At 33.8% G+C, this 19,828-nt stretch overlaps 1 protein-coding gene and 1 long non-coding RNA gene across 2 annotated transcripts; one reads left to right on the plus strand and one right to left on the minus strand.

Annotated features, from left to right (window-relative positions):
- Positions 1–1,354: 1,354 nt before the first annotated feature.
- LOC120154391 (myb-related protein 308-like) lies at positions 1,355–2,491 on the plus strand. The gene is made up of 3 exons (XM_039166163.1): positions 1,355–1,648; positions 1,726–1,855; positions 1,935–2,491. The coding sequence occupies exons 1-3, from the start codon at positions 1,516–1,518 to the stop codon at positions 2,014–2,016; spliced, it is 345 nt and encodes a 114-aa protein (XP_039022094.1). The 5' UTR covers positions 1,355–1,515; the 3' UTR covers positions 2,017–2,491.
- Positions 1,702–8,626, minus strand: LOC120154392. The gene is made up of 3 exons (XR_005518879.1): positions 8,615–8,626; positions 7,059–7,061; positions 1,702–1,857 (listed from the first exon to the last, which is right to left on the minus strand). It is a non-coding gene; the product is annotated as an uncharacterized LOC120154392 (long non-coding RNA).
- Between the last annotated feature and the right edge of the window lie 11,202 nt (positions 8,627–19,828).

The raw sequence follows: 19,828 nt of genomic DNA on the forward strand, positions 1-19,828 counted from the left end.
GACCGTGCATTGGTAGCTTTTAATCTTGAATCCGAGAAATGGGTGTCAATGTGCAGCCTTATTCATGTACCTCTGCGAATTTTCTGTTTATACCGGACTTTTGTTGCCCGGTATAACTTAAGTTTGCTGTCAGGCGGGTCTAGCCGGGTAAGTCTCCAGTTGGGTAGTGGGTGTGGGATGGATTTGAGAATGTACCGCGTGGGCGGGTGTGGATTTGAAAAAATTTACCCATCATGGGTGGTGGGCGGGTGGAGGATTGAAAATATTAGGTGGGTACGGGGATGGGGGAGGGGGTATCCGCACCCGACCTGCCCGTTTGCCATCCCTAATAGAGCTTGGTCTAAAGATTTTATTAATTAGGAATATGATTAGTATATATCGATAGTTTGAGATGAAATTGAAATGTTTAGAGGTTTGTGGGACCAATTTAGAATGAGAGTTGCAATTTGGGGATTAAATGAAAATTTAAAAGGTTGAGAATTAATTTAGAACGAGAGTTGTAATTTAAGTATAATATTAGAATGTTTAAAATTTTTAAAAATTAATTTAGAATAAGAGTTATAATTTAAAGATGTGTGATGTAATAACTCGTAAATGTTTTTAATATTTTAGATATTTGTATAAAAAAATAAAAGATAGTTACTAAAATTTGAATTTATGATAAATTTTATGATAAAAGATTATCACATATTTGAACTTGAAATATTAAAATGTTCTAGATATTCAGTGACGAGGTAGGAGTTAAAAGGCAGCTGAAGATTACGGGTAAGAATTAGGCATCAGAAAATAAACAAAGTGCCGACAGAAACCGTAAAAAAGATTGATTAACTTTTGCCTACCATCACGCTGTCGATGGTGACTGGTTAGGGTTAGGGTTGAGGATTAAATGAGTTTTATTTTATAATTTAAATTTTATTTAATTTTTTTAAATTGAGTAAAATTTATGAAATTTAATTTGAATTATTTAAATTTAATTATAAATATTTATAATGTTATGGTATTATTTAATTTTAAATTAAATAATTTTTTATAAGTATATATATAATATAACACATTTCATATATGATTAAAAGTTTTCAGTTATATATTATAATTCGACTTAGATTTTAATTTTTCTCTAAAAATGATGATAAATAATTAATTTTGTAAATCAAATAAAAAGAATTATTAAAACAAATGAAATATTAGTCATCTCAATTAGGCAGGTGAAATGAAATCGGAAAAGGGAACAGGGGCTAAATAACATGAATTCTGACGTAAAAGCAGAGCTACCTACCAAAACCCACACTATCTTTAACTAACCACTTCGGGTTTCTTACCAACTTTGGTCAAATCCCATCGCCATCCTCATTCCATCAACAGAACCCCCCCAAATTAAATATCTTCCACGAAACCATCATCTTACCAAAACACCATCCCTCCTCCATATTTAGTTAAAACTCAAACTTGTCCATTTCCCTTAAACAAGTTCCTCCCATTCAATCCTACTACTTGTTGTTGCAGGATCTGATTTTCATGGGACGATTACCCTGTTTCGAGAAATCACATACGAACAAAGGCGCCTGGACCAAGGAGGAAGACGACCGCCTCATTGATTATATACGTGTCCATGGCGAAGGTTCTTGGCGTTCCCTCCCCAAAGCTGCCGGTATGTTAACCTTTTCCCCTTTTTTAACATCTTTTTTTGTTTCTTTTTCCTCAGTTTGGTTTGTCAAATGCTTCCAGGGCTGCTTAGGTGCGGTAAAAGTTGCAGGTTAAGATGGATGAACTACTTGAGACCTGATCTTAAGAGAGGAAATTTCAGTGAAGATGAAGATCAACTTATCATCAAGCTTCACAGTTTACTTGGAAACAAGTCTGTTTTTTTACTTGTTTTAGTAAAATATATTTGCATCTCTTTTTTTTAGTTAATGAATCTATTATTCTATTTGCAGATGGTCTTTGGGAGATTACCGGGAAGAACAGATAACGAGATCAAGAACTACTGGAACACACACATCAAAAGAAAGCTTGTGAGTGAAGGAATCGATCCCCAAACGCATCGTCCTCTCAACCAAACCTCCAATAAAAGCAGCACCGCTAAAGCCAAACCCGTCGCACCCAGTGAATTGGATTTTAGAAACGCGACCGCTGTTGCCAAAACCATTTCCGTCACACCCATACCTCTGGATTTCAAATACGGTGAGTTTCGAGTGAAGGTCAAATCTGAGTCCAACTGTACTCGCAGTGGCGTGAGTACAGATAAAGAACAACGGCACGAGTTAAATTTGGAGCTTTCGATTGGGATTAGTTCAGCTGGAAAGAACTCAGCCAGCTCGGCCGAGTCCAAACGGAAGGTAGATTTCAGCAACGAGTTCCGGTTTGCCTGAGAAGCCTGAGCCAGTCTGTTTGTGTTGGCAATTAGGTTTTCAAAGAAGCGAAATTTGTGGGAACTGTGAGAATATACAAATGGGTTGTCTAGATCTCTTCTAGTTCTACAGCTTTGAGTTCATAGGGGTCAATTTTGTTAAATTATTATTATTTTCGACCTTTTGTAATCAAAACTATATATAACGAAAAAACTTTAAATTCTTTAACATTTATGAAATTAAGAAATAATTGAACATTATTAGAGTTGTTTTATGTCAAATAACGATTTTTTATATTTATAAATATATTCTTTACTCGTCTATATTTATAATATATATATATATATATATATATATATAAATCATTGATTTAATTAGTGCTCCAAATAATTACACCATTTCAAGCCTTTAATAGTTAAAAGTTTTTTTAAAAACGTTATTAATTATCTATTAATATTTATTATTGATATGATGTAATTAATTAAAATAAAACATTAATATTTAAACTATTTAAAAAATCAAAATATCATTCAATCAAATATCAAAAAATATTTCTGACATCACAATATTAAAATGACGATTTTTTCGAATAAATAATGTTTTATTTGATTCTAACAACTTTGTGACGAAATGTGACATTTGAGAGATATCCATGTGAAGGTTGATATCTTTTAATGATAATGATAGTTTTATTATATTAATTGTTCAATTGTGAAAGTGATTTGCTTAAGCCGCCGCCAAGTGGGCATGCTTTACTTTAATCCGAGTTAATATGTTTAATTAAATTAATACATTTTAGAGATTGGTCAAACACCAAACCCCGAAAACACGGCGGTGATGGAAACAAATATTTTCTTAAATTATAACTTTCATTTTAAATCAATTTTTGAATTTTCGAATATTTCTTTAAAATATGATTTTTATTTTAAATTAATTTTTAAATTTTTTAATGTTTCAATTCCATCCTAAATTTTATGTATTTATTAATCACATTCCTTATTAATAAAATTATCAGGCAAATTTATATTATTGTGTTTGAAAAAAAATAGATTAAACTAATTATATATTTGGATAAAACTGAAATATTCAAAAGATTAGGGATTAATTTAAATTGAATGTCATAGTTTAGGAATGAAAAAGAGTCATAATTTATGGATGAAAATGAAATATGAAACAATTTAAAGATCAATTTAAAATAAAGATTATAATTTAGGAACATGTGATACAATTAATTCATAATTTTATAAAAAATAATTACCTAAAGAATATTAATGAGAAAAAAAACTCTAGAAACTATAACTGTGAGTTTTAAAAGAATAGTTTAGGCTAAACGATACGGTTAACCGTCCATGAACAATCCAAATTTATGGATGCTCAATTCTTTTCTTGTATTTTTTTTTGAATATGATAAATACTAATAAGGTGATTCATTACCTTATTATAATAATATTATCTCAAATTAAATTTTATGTCGAAATTCTAAAATTTAAAAAATATGCAAATAATTATATATAAAGTATTTATCATCAAATATATATTATAAATAAAAAATAGCTGCAAATCATTTTAAATTAATTTTCATATAAACAAAATCCAATATACATGTGAGGCCCAGGCCTATATATGGTCTACATTCAATGCAAAAGTTTTATAATCAATGGATTACGCAATTGGTTTTGAATTGACCGTAATTGGTTTCTTTTAAATGAAACATTATGTAATTAGTTAATATATAAAGATCAATGCAGTTAGCTTAACTAAGATATTGGATAAGAATTTTTAAATCGAATGTTAAATTTAATTATAAAAATAAATTATAATTTACTTTTAAATTATATTTAAAAATTAATCTGGCAATATACTTTAATATGGGATAAGATTAACTAACACAGTGTTGAGTTTTTTTATTTATATTTTTATAAATCGTTAAATAAATAAAAATAAACAATTAAAAGTAACGTACATGTTTATACCCTGCCAATGTACAGAGTTTTAGATAATTTTTAAAGAAATTTGATCGTATTTGTATCATTACTATATACTTGTGTAAAATAAAAATATAAATGAATCAAAATTAAACAAATATTTTTTTATAATTTTATTTCTAAATTGTATTTAATATCTTTAAATAAATTTTAAAATTATTTTAAAGAGTACTATTTTGAATTTTAATAATACTAAAACTCTGAATAAGTACGTTTGATTGTTGGTCAGTTACTCATATTTGTTTCATCATATTCTTTTAAGTCATATGTTATAAACTTATTCAAATCTCTTTTATTTCTTCCCCTAGAGTCTCTTTCCTCTTCCATTTAAATATAATTATATTTAGAAATTGATAAAAAGAATCTAAAATTCTGATAAAAATATTAAATAATATTACTATTTCATCAATATTAATATGTTATTATAATAATTTGATCTCTATTAAATTAGACGATAATTACTTAAATATTTAAGTGAAATATTGTCTAAACTTAGTTCTTATTTGAAAATCTGCAACCAATAAATTCTAAAATTTGAAATACATCTTAATTGAATGAATATTCAAAATTATATAGTAATTAAATATTACATCTTATTTGATCATGAATTTTTAAATACATATTTAATTTAAATAATATTTCATTAAAATAATTACTTGATCATCGTATAATTTGTCAGGGTCAATTTTGCTATATAAGCCGTAATAGTATTATTAATTATGTGACATGTTCGGAAAGTAGGTAAGGTTACGTAGCCCAATTTTCCTTTAATAATAATAATGTTTCAGAGTTGTTGTGTTATTTTAAAAAAAAAAATTATATATTATTTTTTTAAAATTATGATCCTATCTGATTTTATTATTAATTACTAATATGAAGTTATTAAAAGAAAGCAAAATATTTTTTAGTTTCATATGTTTATGTTTTTTATTAATTTAATTCTTAATAAAATAAAAAATTATCATTAATTAAAAATAATAAAATTTCAATTATCTATATTTACAACTTCTTAAGCACAATAATAAGCGTAAATAAGGAAAGTTGGTTAGTTAAAAAGTTTTGGGTAGCAACAGCACGAAAAAGATGGCATTTTTTACCTTTAATTTTCTTATAAAAATAACTTTATTATTTATTATTTTATTAAATTAAATTGACCAACAGAAAAAAAATAACAACCTCGTGAAGTAGATATCGGTTATTTTTATCTTTTTATTAATATTGACATTAGTTATTTTATCATTTTGTAAAAAAATAATATTTAAAAATAAAAATATAAATGTAAAATATATTTAGTTTATTATAAATATTTAAAATATAAAATTATAAAGTATAAAACATTAAAATTTTAATTATTTTTACTAGTTGATTCAGTTTAATAAAAAATGTGAGGGAAAATTAAAATGCCTTTTTGAAATATAAATTGAATAATGATAATGAAAAGATTATAATGAGATTCACTTGTCATTAGCCAGCATTATCGTTATGTTTATGTTCTTTTATTGTGTTTAATTGTTATATCCAAAATTCTCAAATATAAATTGAATGATGACATTAAAAATGAAGTAATTTTTAGTCCTTGAATTTTGTAATTTTTTAATCTGGTCCTAAATTTGCTTTGGATACGATACATTTAAGAGTGTGCAGGCCGAACAATACCATGATATAATATTATAAAAAAATAAAAAATACAAAAACTAATATAAATGAAATAGAAGTTCATGAATTAATTTAATAAAAATGGTTAAATTCAGGAATTAAGGGTTGTTTTGTAGGGGGGAAATTGCATATTGATCCAAAAAAAGTTAATTGGAATCTAACCCAAGTCTATTAATCTTGGATCCATTAAATTGACTAGAACCCAATAGTCATTGAGCTAGTTAACCGAGTTGACTTTATTTTGTCTATTTAATGTCCAAGTTGTGTAAATAAATTAAATTTATAATTAATTTAAAATGAAAAATAAATCAAATTAATATAATTTCGAATTAGAAAACGAAAAGAAAGTATAAATAGAAAAACATAATGTCAACCACTAAAGTTACACATGAATCATAAGATTTGTTTGGTTCCGGATCTTATATTATTTTTGTTTAATTTTATAATATTACTAAAAAATTGTTTAAAAATATAGGAGTCATGTTATTATCATTTATTTCGTATGTAATATAACTAGGTTTGTGAATGAGTAAATTGAGTTTGAGTATTATTGAGTTATACTTGATTTGAAAAGTTTAAAATTGAACTCGACTCGACTCGAAAGTTTTAGCTTAAAATTGTTAAACTTGACTCAAATTTTTTTTAAAGCTCATCTCGAATAAAAAATTTCGAGAGCTTAAACTCTTTAATTTAAACTCGAAATAAAAAATTGAAGTTTAACTAGAGTTCGAAAAAACTTAAACTTAAAAACAATCTCGCTTAAATTCTTCCTCTTCAATGTACCTAGCAACTGGGTCGTCCTCTAATCGATGATGGCGTAGGGTAACTGCTCCACGAGCAACTTGGTTTCTGGCCGAGAGGTAGTCCCGGTAAAACGAATGAACATTAAGGGCCACAATCCATGGGGACTGATACTTGGCATCATGAACCTGTGTATTGCGCTCATCACATATATTCCATAAAATCACTATAAATTTAGCGAATCTGTCCAAACCCATAATAGGAGCCACAGTTTCAAGCCAAAACAAAGGTGACGTGACATTGAAAGAGCTAATCGAACCAAGAAAACCCGCTAGGCCTAGAGTCTCCCGTGCATATGGACAATCTTTCAGCACATGAATGATAGTCTCCTCTGCTAAGTCTGAGAATCTAAGAGAAAGTCTCAACCGACTCTATCATAACCTTTTTCTATATCAACTTTAATAACAAACCATTAGGTTTTACCCTTCTTCTGCTTTATAAAGTGGACCGCCTTTTGAGCTACAAGAATATTATCAGTAATATTTTAACCTGCAATAAAACTAGCTTGGTTCAAAGCAATAATTTTAGGAAAATTGCTTTAAATCGTTCAGCAATAATTTTTATAACTAGTTTATACATAATAGAATAGAGACTGATCAGATGAAAATCAATATAAGAAGCAAGATTGTCAATTTTAAGAATAAAAACAAGAAGGGATTTATTAACCTCATATTTGATAAGAGTTGTCGTTAAAAATACCTTTAACCCAATTGCTCACTGAGTCACCCACCGTCTCTCATTGACTTAGGAATAATAGAGCATGTAGGTCATATTTTCTAGACGCTTTAGATGGTTCATATCGAAAAGAGCCTGCTTAATCTCATCCTTAGTAACCATTACCTCAAAGCTTTCAACGTCGCCTTCCATGAGTTTAGGAAACATACCTCAGATGGGAAACATCCTTGTTTTTTTTTTCATCTTCCCGATAGAGCTTGGAAAAGAAACTAGAGGCTTATGTAGGAATTTTGTCTTCATCATAACACTACTCTCCGTTAATTTTCAAAGCTTGATTACGGTTAGATCTTCGCCTATTCGTCGTTTGATGGTAAAAAAATTGGTATTACGATCTCTTTCAATGACCCATTGACTTCTAGATTTTTGCTTCCAGATAAGTTCTTCATGCTAAAAAAATTTACTCCAATTTATATTTAATATCCAATTCCTTGCGAGAAGCTGATCGTTGTTGCTACTTTCTTACGTACTTTGAACCATGGTTAGCTGCTTTTTAAGCTTCCGCTTCCCCTAGAATATGTACCCATATACCTTTACGTTCTAAAGGTTAAGAGAGGCAGTAATATTATGTAAGAAGTTTGCAAGAATATCTTGGGTTGTCTAGTTATCACGAAAAAATTAGGTGAAGTCGGGGTGTTTAGTCCAACTAGCAAGGAATTGAACAATAGGGGATGGTGCGAGGTGATCAAGAAAGCCAAATAGAGAAGCAAGGGCTGGTGGTCCAACTTTATACATAAGAGATTCTTGATGGATGAATTCGAAGAAAAATCATACCATTCAACATTGGCCATCATCATGTCCAAACATCTGGATAAGCTCAGGGTTTCAAATCGATGTCACGTTTTTGATCATTTCAGGTTTATTGTGATTGTGGCTGTCGCGGACGTTGTTGCGGGTGTAATGGGTAACTCGAACGGCGGCAAAACCGCTATTTCGCGGGTACTATCACGTTTTCAGATGTGATTTGAAACCCTGGATAAACCGCTTCGAGACCAAGTGAATTGAGGGCCTGTGAACCCTAAATTCGAGAGGCATTGTTTATCCATGAACTCATAAAAAAAAGGTTACAATGAAGCCCTCTTCTAGATTCACCTTTCTTTTCTCCACTGGAAAGGATCACATTGAAATCTCCAACCGAAATTCATGGGGCTCTCTTAGTCAGTTGGATGTTGCTTAAATGCCTCAAAGGGCCTTCTATTTCTTTTTCTCCGGATTTTTGTAGACAATACTGATAAAAAGTGATATGAAGGCGTGTTCCGAGAGACTTCAGCAAGGATTAATTATGGATGCGTCGCCACCACTTCCATCAAAAGAGACTTATTCCAAGGTAACCAAATTCTTCCAGAAAAATTGACTGCCTCTACTTTGTACGAAGTATCGAAGCCCCTTCATTGATGGCACTATCAATTTCGCATCCACTAATACAAGTTTCCAAAAGGTCCATCATATGAAGGTTATGCTCTTGAGTGTATTCTTTAAGGAGTCATGGAAATCTCTATCCACCCCATCACTGACAATTCTAAGTCATTAATCTAAAATCCATGAACAAGAAGATGAGAGGTACCTTTAATGGTTGTTGCTCTAGACAGCGTCTACTTACTCTAATTCTATAGTTCAAAACCTTGGGAATACAGTTTGTCCTTGGATTAGGCCTGTAAACGAACCGAACGCACACGAACGGATGTATGTTCATGTTCGTTCATTTAATAAATAAGCGAACATAAACGAACACGAACATAAACGAACAAATTTTTTTTTGTTCATGTTCGTTCATTAAGGAATATAGCTTGTTCATGTTCGTTCATTTAATAAATAAACGAACATAAACGAACACAAACATAAACGAACACGAACATAAATGAACACGAACATAAACGTTGGAGACCCTACCTTCCATTGTTCTTTCATGAAAAATAGTCGACAATGCAAATAAACCAAATCTACAGTGATAATAGCGTAAGAGCTGATTAGCAGTGATGAAATGTTTGAAGATATCAGATATTTCGATCAATCTTTTAAAGATATTAAATGATTCACACAACTTTAGAGTTAATTTGTTCGAACACGACAAAAACATACATAAATCATAAGTAAGCTATATGAATATAATAAAGTCTTAAAGTTAATTTGTTCAACAAAACAATCTTCTTGAAATCCAAACAACTTCAATAATATTCGTAACATATTCAACTTGCATTAATAATCAGTCGTTAATTCATCATCCATCCTGATCAAAATCAAACAAATAAAATTATATTAAATTAAAGGAGTTATAACAAAAGATGAAAAATATACTAAATTAGCGAGGTTATACCAATTCATTCATCCTCATTTTCAAGGAATCTCAACATGTATGATATCTTCGTTTTGGTACAACAAATCAAAAAACCAAAAATATATTAGTCATTGTAAAACCAAATTCAATAAAACTTAAAACATAAAAATACATTGTTTTTATTTTTCTCCAACCCATAGTATTGACGATACCAATCAGCTCCACAAACAAGCATATCTATCATCTTAGTTCCTAAAGAGGATCGATGCGGATCAATAACCCTCCCACCAGCACTGAAAGCAGATTCAGAAGCAACAGTAGTGACCGGAAATGCCAATATGTCAGCAGCCATTTTTGACAAAATGTTAAATTTAATATTGTTCTCCTTCCACCATCCCAGTCCACAGTCTTCATCTTTCCCAAGCCCTGAACCTTCCTACCATGCGAGTCCCTCATCTTCCTTATGCCCGAGTCTGACTCGTTTCAATTCAAATACCTCGACTCACCTCCTTCCATTCCTCCTCAACATTGCAACCATATCCAGCAGCGCTCCACTGACCACGCCACTTTCTTCCCCCACTAGAGGATATAAGCGCAAATTTGACTGGGACTCCCTAAGGGCAACTCTAACGCGGATGACTGGGCAACGAGGGGTGGGCTGGAGAAGACCGACTGATCGAATGCACCGTTCATAGCGGCGTACAAGGGGTTCCACATCGTTCAAGATGCCACAAAAAATCCCTAAATTCACACCCCAAAATTAACAGACCAAAAAAAAATTCAAATGATTTACCTTATGAAATCACGTTCAAGAAGGGAAAGAGATGAAGCTATGTCGAATCGTTGCAGTTGAAGACTTGAAGCTCCGTCGAATCGTTGCAAAAATGAAAATTGTGGAGGGTGGGGAGAGTTGAGAATCAAGAACAGATGAATGACGGGTTGGAGAAGAGTTGAGAAAATATTGTTTTTAGATTTAGGGTTTTTTGTATTACCGCTTAATCAGGCTGTAAAATTTGGTTAATTATGAAGTTGGTCATCAAAATATCATATTAATTAATATTTTTAAGATACATACAAATTGGTCACCAAAATTGATTTAAGAATATTAGGTTAAACATAAATGAACGCACATAAACGAACATAACTAAACGAATATAAACGAACATAACCGAACGTTCACGAACGTAAATGAACGAACAAGACCTATGTTCATGTTCGTTCATTTAATTAAACGAACACAAAATCTTGTTCATGTTCGTTCATTTAATAAATAAACGCACATAAACGAACTTCCCGCCGCACGGTTCATGAACGGTTCGCTGAACGTTCAGTTCATTTACAGGCCTACCTTGGATGCTTTGCATAACATTTTATATTGTATCTTGGATGGACAGGCAAGTCGAGGAGTTACCTTTTGTGTTGATCCTTTTGTTCCTAAGAACGTAAGGGGAAACTCAATCCTTCGAAATGTAGTGTATTCGACTACTAGAATTTTCCTGATGAGTATTATCATTTAAATTTAGGCCTTCGTTGAAGACAATGACATGGTGCATCTTGGGGTTAAGGATAGTAGGCAACGATTATCCCTCTAAGCTAAGAGAATTAACATTGGGTTGGTGCTCAAAAGAAATTTTGCGTCATTTAACTTAACTATCTCAATTATCCAAGGGTCATTAGAATGCATGAGATTCGTCTATTGCATGGAAGTATCCACATGCTCATCCTTCATGGTCAAAATAGGGTAGTTAACCATCATATTTTGAGGGTGAGTATTAACACTTACTATTGGCGTATTTTTATGGGATTATGGGCCCTAAAGCAATAATTTGGATCTCCTTTTACCTTTTTAGGTTGAGTTATGGCTTTCCCTGGTTTTGTAGACTTCGAACTTGATTGTCTATTGGAGGAGTCTCGCACTGTGATTGCCTCGCAATATTGTGTGGAGATTTGTTGTTTCCAGCTTTTTTTGGGAAGTACCTTAGAAGCGAACGAAACGTGATTTGCTATCGTACTTTCTCCATTTTGGCTAGGTAACTTTTCATGCTTATGGGAATCATCATTTAAGGCATCAAATCGCGATCTTGACCCCTTGGTAACTTTGATTTAATCTGATTCTTTTGTCGTCCCATAAGGCTATTTTCGACATAGTCTTTATATCATCATTCAAGGACCATAAAGGGCTAATGCTGGATTATCAACTTTGTTTCCTCTACTTTCTTTGCCACGTTAACTAGATTGACACTTGTGATGTAGAGGTTGCAGAGGTATGCAAGGAACTTATCTGGCCAGAGGGGTTATAGTCGTTATTTTGGTTACTAGGCTTAGGAACTTTCTTCAAATGGACAAATCTCTCACGGAGAAGCAGATGAGATGGAGTTTCTCGTATTTAACCATTTGTATCTTATTCTCAACCACCATTTGTTAGGAAATCGAGTTATTTCCCACACGAACGTAGTTTCAAAATTGACCTAAAATATCAAGATCAAAACCACCAAAGGTTGCACAGCGGATAAACCTGTCAAACTATTGAAAATTGAAACACAATGGAAAAACTGAATAAAAACAATAAAGGAGAGAACACACCAAATTTACGAGGTTCGACGAGAATATCGTCTACTCCTCGGGCACCACACGGATGATAAATTCACTATATCGCAAATATTACAACAAATTGAATTCTTTAGAATTCCCAAAGTGGGAGAATGAAGAATACAAGAGGAAGAGATAACTTGTTTTTGGGATGATTTCTAATGAAATACTTAGGCCTATTTATAGTTGAGTTTTAAGGACTAAACTTATAAATAACCTAATATTTTAGGGATTAAACATGAAAAATAAGTTGGCCACCTACAAAAGAATTTTTCAATGTGTACAAGTTAGCCACCAAATATGAAATTCCCATGTTCAAAGTTTGGCCACCAACCAAGATGAAATTTCTAATAAGTTGGCCACCAACCAAGATGAAATTTCCAACTTGCCAACTTAATTTCAAGTCAAATCTAACAAATCTCCACCTTGGCTTGAAATTACCAAGCCAACTCAACTTCTTCAACTCCCCAATTTTTTAGTGCCTCTAATTGCGCTCACAAGCGCCACACACCCGAAGGTGTTCATACTTTCAGGATGTTAATCAAGTTCAAACAATGATTGAACTTGATTACTGTTACCACCTTGGTCATCATATCTGCAAGATTTTCTGATGTCGTAATTTTCTGAAGTAGAATCTTTCCTTCTTCAAAGATCTCCCGCACAAAGTGATACCTCACGTCGATATGCTTAGTCCTTGAATGGTAGACTTGATTTTTCGCTAAGTGAATAGAGCTCTGACTGTCACAATAGAGACTAACGTGACTTTGAACAACTCCCAAGTCTTCCATCAACCCGTTAAGCCAAATTGCTTCCTTTACAGCCTCTGAAACTGCCATATATTCTGCCTCTGTAGTAGACAAGGCCACCATAGATTGTAATGTAGACTTCCAACTTACTGGGGCTTTAGCAAGAGTAAACAAATACCCAGTAGTTGATCGACGCTTATCCAAATCACCAGCATAATCAGAATTAACATATCCAACCACACATTGACCAAGTGCTTCATCTGTTCAAAAACTAAACCAACATCCACGGTTTGTTGGAGATACCGTAGAATCCATTTCACAGCTTGCCAATATCATTCTCCAGGATCATGCATGTACCTGCTCACAACTTCAACTGCTTGTGAAATGTCAGGACGCGTACACACCATTGCATACATCAAGCTCCCAACTGCATTAGCATATGGAACTTTTTCCATATACTCTTGTTCTTCGTTAGTTTTAGGAGATAATTGAGAATTAAGTTTCAAATGAGAAGCCAGTGGGATACTTACATGTTTGGTATTTTCATTCATGCCAAAACATTGTAATACCTTTCTCAGATACTGCTTCTATGTTAAACAAAGCTCCCCTCTCTGTCTATCTCTGCTTATCTCCATACCAAGAATCTTCTTGGCATCACCTAGATCTTTCATCTCAAACTCTTGATTCAACTAAGCCTTTAATTTGTCTATCTCCTTTTGACTCTTCGAAGCGATCAACATATCATCAACGTACAAGAGAAGATAAATAAAAGATCAATTTGAGCTTTTGCAAATACACACAATGATCATATTTGCTTCTAGTGTACTTTTGCCTCCTCATAAAGCTATCAAATCGCTTGTACCACTGCCTCGGAGATTGCTTCAATCCATATAGCGATTTGTTCAGCTTACAAACCCATTTATCACAACCACCATCTTTGTATCATTCTGGCTGAGTCATATAGATATCCTCTTCTAAATCACCGTGCAAGAAACCGTCTTTACATCAAGTTGAGCTAGCTCCAAATTCAACTGTGCTACCAAGGCCAACAATATTCTAATGGAGGAATGCTTCACAACTGGGGAAAATACTTCATTGTAGTCGATACCCTCCTTTTAAGCGTAGCCTTTATCTACCAACCGTGCCATGTAGCGAACATCTTTCTTGCTATGAGATGCATCTTTCTTACAAATACCCACTTGCATCCAATTGCTCTTTTACCTTTCGGTAATTGAGCCAGTTTCCAAGTGTTGTTCTTTTGGAGAGATTGCATTTCTTCATCCATGACACTTTTCCACTTATCACTTTCCAAGCTTTGTATTGCTTCTTGGTAAGTGATAGGGATATCATCATCAACAACTGAAGAGCATAGGCCATCATATCAACAAATCGAGAGGTCTACGAATTTCTCTCATTGGCCTTGTAACTGCAAGTGGTTCTGGTGTCTCCAATGGTTCTTGGGTTTGAACTTCTTCATCTTCCGATTCTTCTATTGGAGTTGAAGAATCAGTTGCATCAACTTCTAGGATCATCGTCTGCTGAAACTCCACCTGTTTTGGAGTATGCTCCACCTGCTGCGGAGTACTACTTGTCTGGACGGCTTCATTTGTTACCTTCTTTACTAGGGCAGATTCATCAAAGGTAACATCTCTGCTACAAATTATTTTCTTAGTGTCTAAACACCAAAGGTGGAATCCCTTCACTCCATGAGTGATTCCCATAAAGAGAGCCTTCTTTGTTCTCGGATCAAGCTTGGATTCCTTCACATGATAATAGGCAGTGGATCCAAATACATGTAAGGAATCATAATCAGTAACAGGTTTTCCAGACCATAACTCCAATGGTGTTTTTCCTCCTACCGCTGATGACGGCAGACGATTGATGAGATGGCCAGTATATGTCACAGCCTCAGCCCAAAATGCCTTACCTAACCCAGCATTAGACAACATACATCGAACTTTCTCCAATAATGTTCGATTCATACGCTCTGCCACCCCATTCTTTTGTGGTGTATTTCTAACAGTGAAGTGTCAAACAATACCATACTCATGGCAAACGTCAAAGAATGGGTCACTTTTATATTCCCTCCATTGTCTGTCCTAAGACATTTGATCTTTCTACCAGTCTGGTTCTCAATCATATTTTTCTATTTCAGGAAAATTCGAAGCAATTCATCTTTAGACTTCATCGGATACACCCAAACTCTTCTGGAAAAGTCATCTACAAAAGTTACAAAATAATGGTTTCCTCCCAAAGACGATGTATTTGAAGGACCCCATACATCTGAGTGAATATAATCCACAATACCTTTTGTATTATGTATAGTGGTGCTAAACTTCACTCTCTTCTGCTTTCCCAAAACACAATACTCGCAAAATTTCAATTTGCAAGCCTTTGCACTTTTCAACAATCCATTCTTTGCCAGAATTTGCAAGGATTTCTCTCCAGCATGTCCAACCGCATATGCCACAACTGGGTTACGTCCAAATCATCACCTCCGGAAGCTGCTACAACTGCTCCAATAATTGTACTACCTTGATAGTAATACAAAATATTTTTCCTAATGCCCTTCATCATCACAAGTGCGCCATATGTGACTTTTAAAACTCGATCTCTCATAGTGACTACTTTGGATTCCAAGGCTCCCAACGAGATGAGATTTTTCTTCAAACTGGGTACGTATCAGACATCTGTCAGAACTCTAGTTGATCTATCTTGATTCTTCAATCGAATTGAACCTATCCCAACAGTTTTACAAGCATTGTCATTGCCCATATAAACAACTCCTGCATTTAGTTCTACTAAATCGGAGAACCACTCCCGATTAGGGGACATATGATAGGTGCAACCCGAATCTAATATCCATTCATCTTAATGGAATATTGTTGATAAAGCAACCAATGATATGTCAGAGTCATTTGCATCATGCTCTGCAACACATGCATCTAGAGCAACTTTTCCTTTCTTCTTCGAACAATTTTTCTTCCAATGACCTTTCTCATGACAAAAGACACATTCATCTTTTCCCAGTCTGGACTTCGACTTTGATCTCCCTCTCCACTTTGGCTTTTGACTTTTCGAGCGACCTCTTGCCACTATGGCTCCGCTGCTTCGTAATTGCTCTCCTTCTTGGTTTTCTTCCAGAGCTCATAACGATACAAAGCAACATTTACATCTTTAAGGGTAACATTATCCTTACCATGAAGTAGCGTTGTCTCAAGGTGCTCAAATTCGTCTGGAAGAGATGACAACAACATCAATGCCAAATATTCATCTTTGAAGGTTTCATCCATGCCCAATAACTCTGCCACTAGCTCATTGAACGCAGTGATGTGTTCATTCATATTGGTGCCTGGTTGATAATCAAATCTGAACAATCTTTTCTTCATGTGGAGACGATTCTGAGAGCTTTTCTTTAGGAATTTTTCCTCCAATGCTTTCCACATCTTACTTGCATAAGTCTCTTTCTTGTAGCCATACTTCTGCTCCCTGGAAAGATAAGATCGAATCGTGTTGCACGCCAAACAATTGATTGTTCCCCATTCTTTCTCCTCCATAGATTCAGGCTTTTTTTCCTCAATGGCGATGTCTAGGCCTTGTTGGAATAAAACGTCTAACACCTCTCCTTGTCATATGCCAAAATGATTGGATCCATCGAACAACTCCACCGAGAAATTTGCATTTGACATCACCCTCCTCACCGGTCCAGATGAAGAGCTTGATGTCTCAACTGATCCGTATTTTGGCATTTTGATTCTAACGAACAATATTCAATATCACGAACTGTATCTTTTCAGCAACGGAACCACCAGGATAACCTCAACCGAAGCTATGATATCAATTGTTAGGTAAATCAGGTTATTTCCCACATGAACGTAATTTCAAAATTGACCTAAAATGTCAAGATCAAAACCACCAAAGGTTGCACAGCGGATAAACCTGTCAAACTATTGAATATTGAAACACAATAGAAAAACTGAATAAAAATAATAAAGGAGAACACACCAAATTTACGAGGTTCGACGAGAATATCGTCTACTCCTCGGGCACCACACCAGATGATAAATTCACTATATCGCAAATATTACAACAAATGGAATTCTTTAGAATTCCCAAAGTGGGAGAATGAAGAATACAAGAGGAAGAGATAACTTGTTTTTGGGATGATTTCTAATGAAATACTTAGGCCTATTTATAGTTGAGTTTTAAGGACTAAACTTATAAATGACTTAATATTTTAGGGATTAAACATGAAAAATAAGTTGGCCACCTACCAAAGAATTTTTCAATGTGTACAAGTTAGCCACCAAATATGAAATTCCCATGTTCAAAGTTTGGCCACCAACCAAGATGAAATTTCCAACTTAATTTCAAGTAAAATCTAACACCATTTTCGAGATCAAAGGATGTGTAAGATCTACATATACTACGACTCTAGCGAATCATTTTTATTACTAGTATCATTGTGAAAGTTCACTTTAGCCACCAATGAGACTCCTAATGCTTCTTAGAATCATCATGTTATACATATACTATGGTAATATGGAGAGATGAACCCAGGCCACGATAGTTATAGGATAAGCTTGAGATGTTAAAAAATCTATTGTTCATGGTTTATCGTTAAATATTGACCGTAGATAATCCAAAGACGCTTATCCAATACCTTGATATAATATTTTTCAATTGAAAACACATGAGGAAGTACATGTTCTCCAGATTTATAAGGATAAAGGGTTGAGACGGTCGTCATAGAGCGTAGGTCTTATTATTGAGGGTGTTGAAGCCCATGTTCCTCCCCAACAACTTAAGGATCATCGTTTTGGCCATGTTGACCTCCATAAGTGTTGGGAAATAAACGAGTACGAGTAATTTTCCTATAACCAGATTAGTGAGAATGCGAAATAAAAGCAGAAAAAATAATATCCGAAATTGATAACGGAGTTCAGCCAATTATGCCTACGTCTTCGGACTACTGCAGATCTTTTACTAAAGAGAGAAAATTTACAGGTGTTTACAAAACACCACTACTCACAAGAAAACTCTCTAGTATTGGGAGAAAGAAATGATTTGGGATGATTTTGAAGTTAAATGGGTTAGGATATTTATAGTTGAATCTTAGAGACTAATATTGTAATTAACCCTATTTCTATTTCAATAAAAAATTAGGGCACCGAATTCAGTGCCCTCTTTGTTGAAAACTTCAGCCCCTTTTGAATTTCCACAGGCAGTGCCCCCTCATTTGCCTCCCTTTTTGACATTTCCAACAATCTCCCACTTGAAGACTGATTTTAATCTGTCTTCACACCTTGATCGATACAACATCATTTTTGGTCTTGTTATTCTAGCATGCCAACTGAAGCTGAACACAACTTCAGTTTGTCCGTAGTCACCGTCTTTGTCAACATGTCTGTCGAATTTTGAGCTCCATTGATCTTTTCAAGTTTCAAAATCCCATATTCCAGAAGAGATTGGATAAAATGATATCGCAATTGTATGTGTTTCGTCCTAGAACGAAAAGACGGATTCTTCGCTAGATGGATAACACTTTGACTATCGCAATACAAGACATTGTTTTCTTGTTTCTTGCCTAACTCTTCCAAGAAACTTTGGAGCCAGACCATATCCTTGCTGGCTTCCGTAACAACGACATATTCTGCTTCAGTTGTGGAGAGAGCAACTATCTTCTGTAGTTGAGAAACACAACTCACTGAAGTACCTCCTAGAGTATAGACATACCCTGTAGTGCTCCTTCTGATGTTGATATTTCCAGCTAAGTCAGCATCTACATAGCATGTCAGTATCGTATCTCCACCTTTGAAACAAAGTGATTTGTTTGTAGTACCCCACAAATATCTGATGATCCATTTGATTACTTCCCAGTGTACCTTGCCTGGATTATTCATGTACCTACTAACAACACCCACTGCATGAGCAATATCTGGTCTAGTACAAACCATGGCATACATCAGACTTCCAATTGCTGAGACATATGACACCTTCACCATATGTGCATGTTTTTTCTTCGTCTTTGGTGACTGTTTTTTTGGAGAGTCTAAAATGAACACCTAAAGGTGTACTTACTGGTTTAGCATCTTGTATGTTGAACCTAGAGAGTACTTTGTTGATGTACTCAACCTGTGATAACATCAAAGTGCCTAACTTTGTGTCTCTCTTAATCCTCATCCCAAGAATCTTCTTTGCAGCGCCCAGATCTTTCATTGCAAACTGCTTCGACAATTTTTGCTTCAAATTTATAATATCTTGCATGTCTGAGCCTGCAACGAGCATGTCATCAACGTACAACAATAAAAAATAAAGTTGTTGTCAACTTCTTGATGTAGCAACAATGATCTGCTTGGCATCTGGTAAAACCACTACTACTCATGAAGCTATCAAACTTCTTGTACCACTGTCTAGGAGCTTGTTTTAAACCATACAAGCTCTTCTTCAACCTACATACCAGGTTTTTCTTGCCTGCCTCTATGAAGCATTCTGGCTGCCTTATATAGATTTTTTCCTCCAAATCACCATGAAGGAAAGCTATCTTTACATCTAACTGCTCAAGATGTAAATTCTCTGCAGCTACAATTTTCAACACCAGTCTGATTGTAGACAGTTTTACGACTGGAGAGAAAACTTCATTGTAGTCAATACCTTCTTTTTGTTGAAAGCCTTTGACAACCAATCTTACTTTGT

Source organism: Hibiscus syriacus, unplaced genomic scaffold, assembly GCF_006381635.1.
Source record: "Hibiscus syriacus cultivar Baekdansim isolate YM2019G1 unplaced genomic scaffold, ASM638163v2 tig00111129_pilon, whole genome shotgun sequence".
Lineage (NCBI taxonomy): Eukaryota > Viridiplantae > Streptophyta > Magnoliopsida > Malvales > Malvaceae > Hibiscus > Hibiscus syriacus.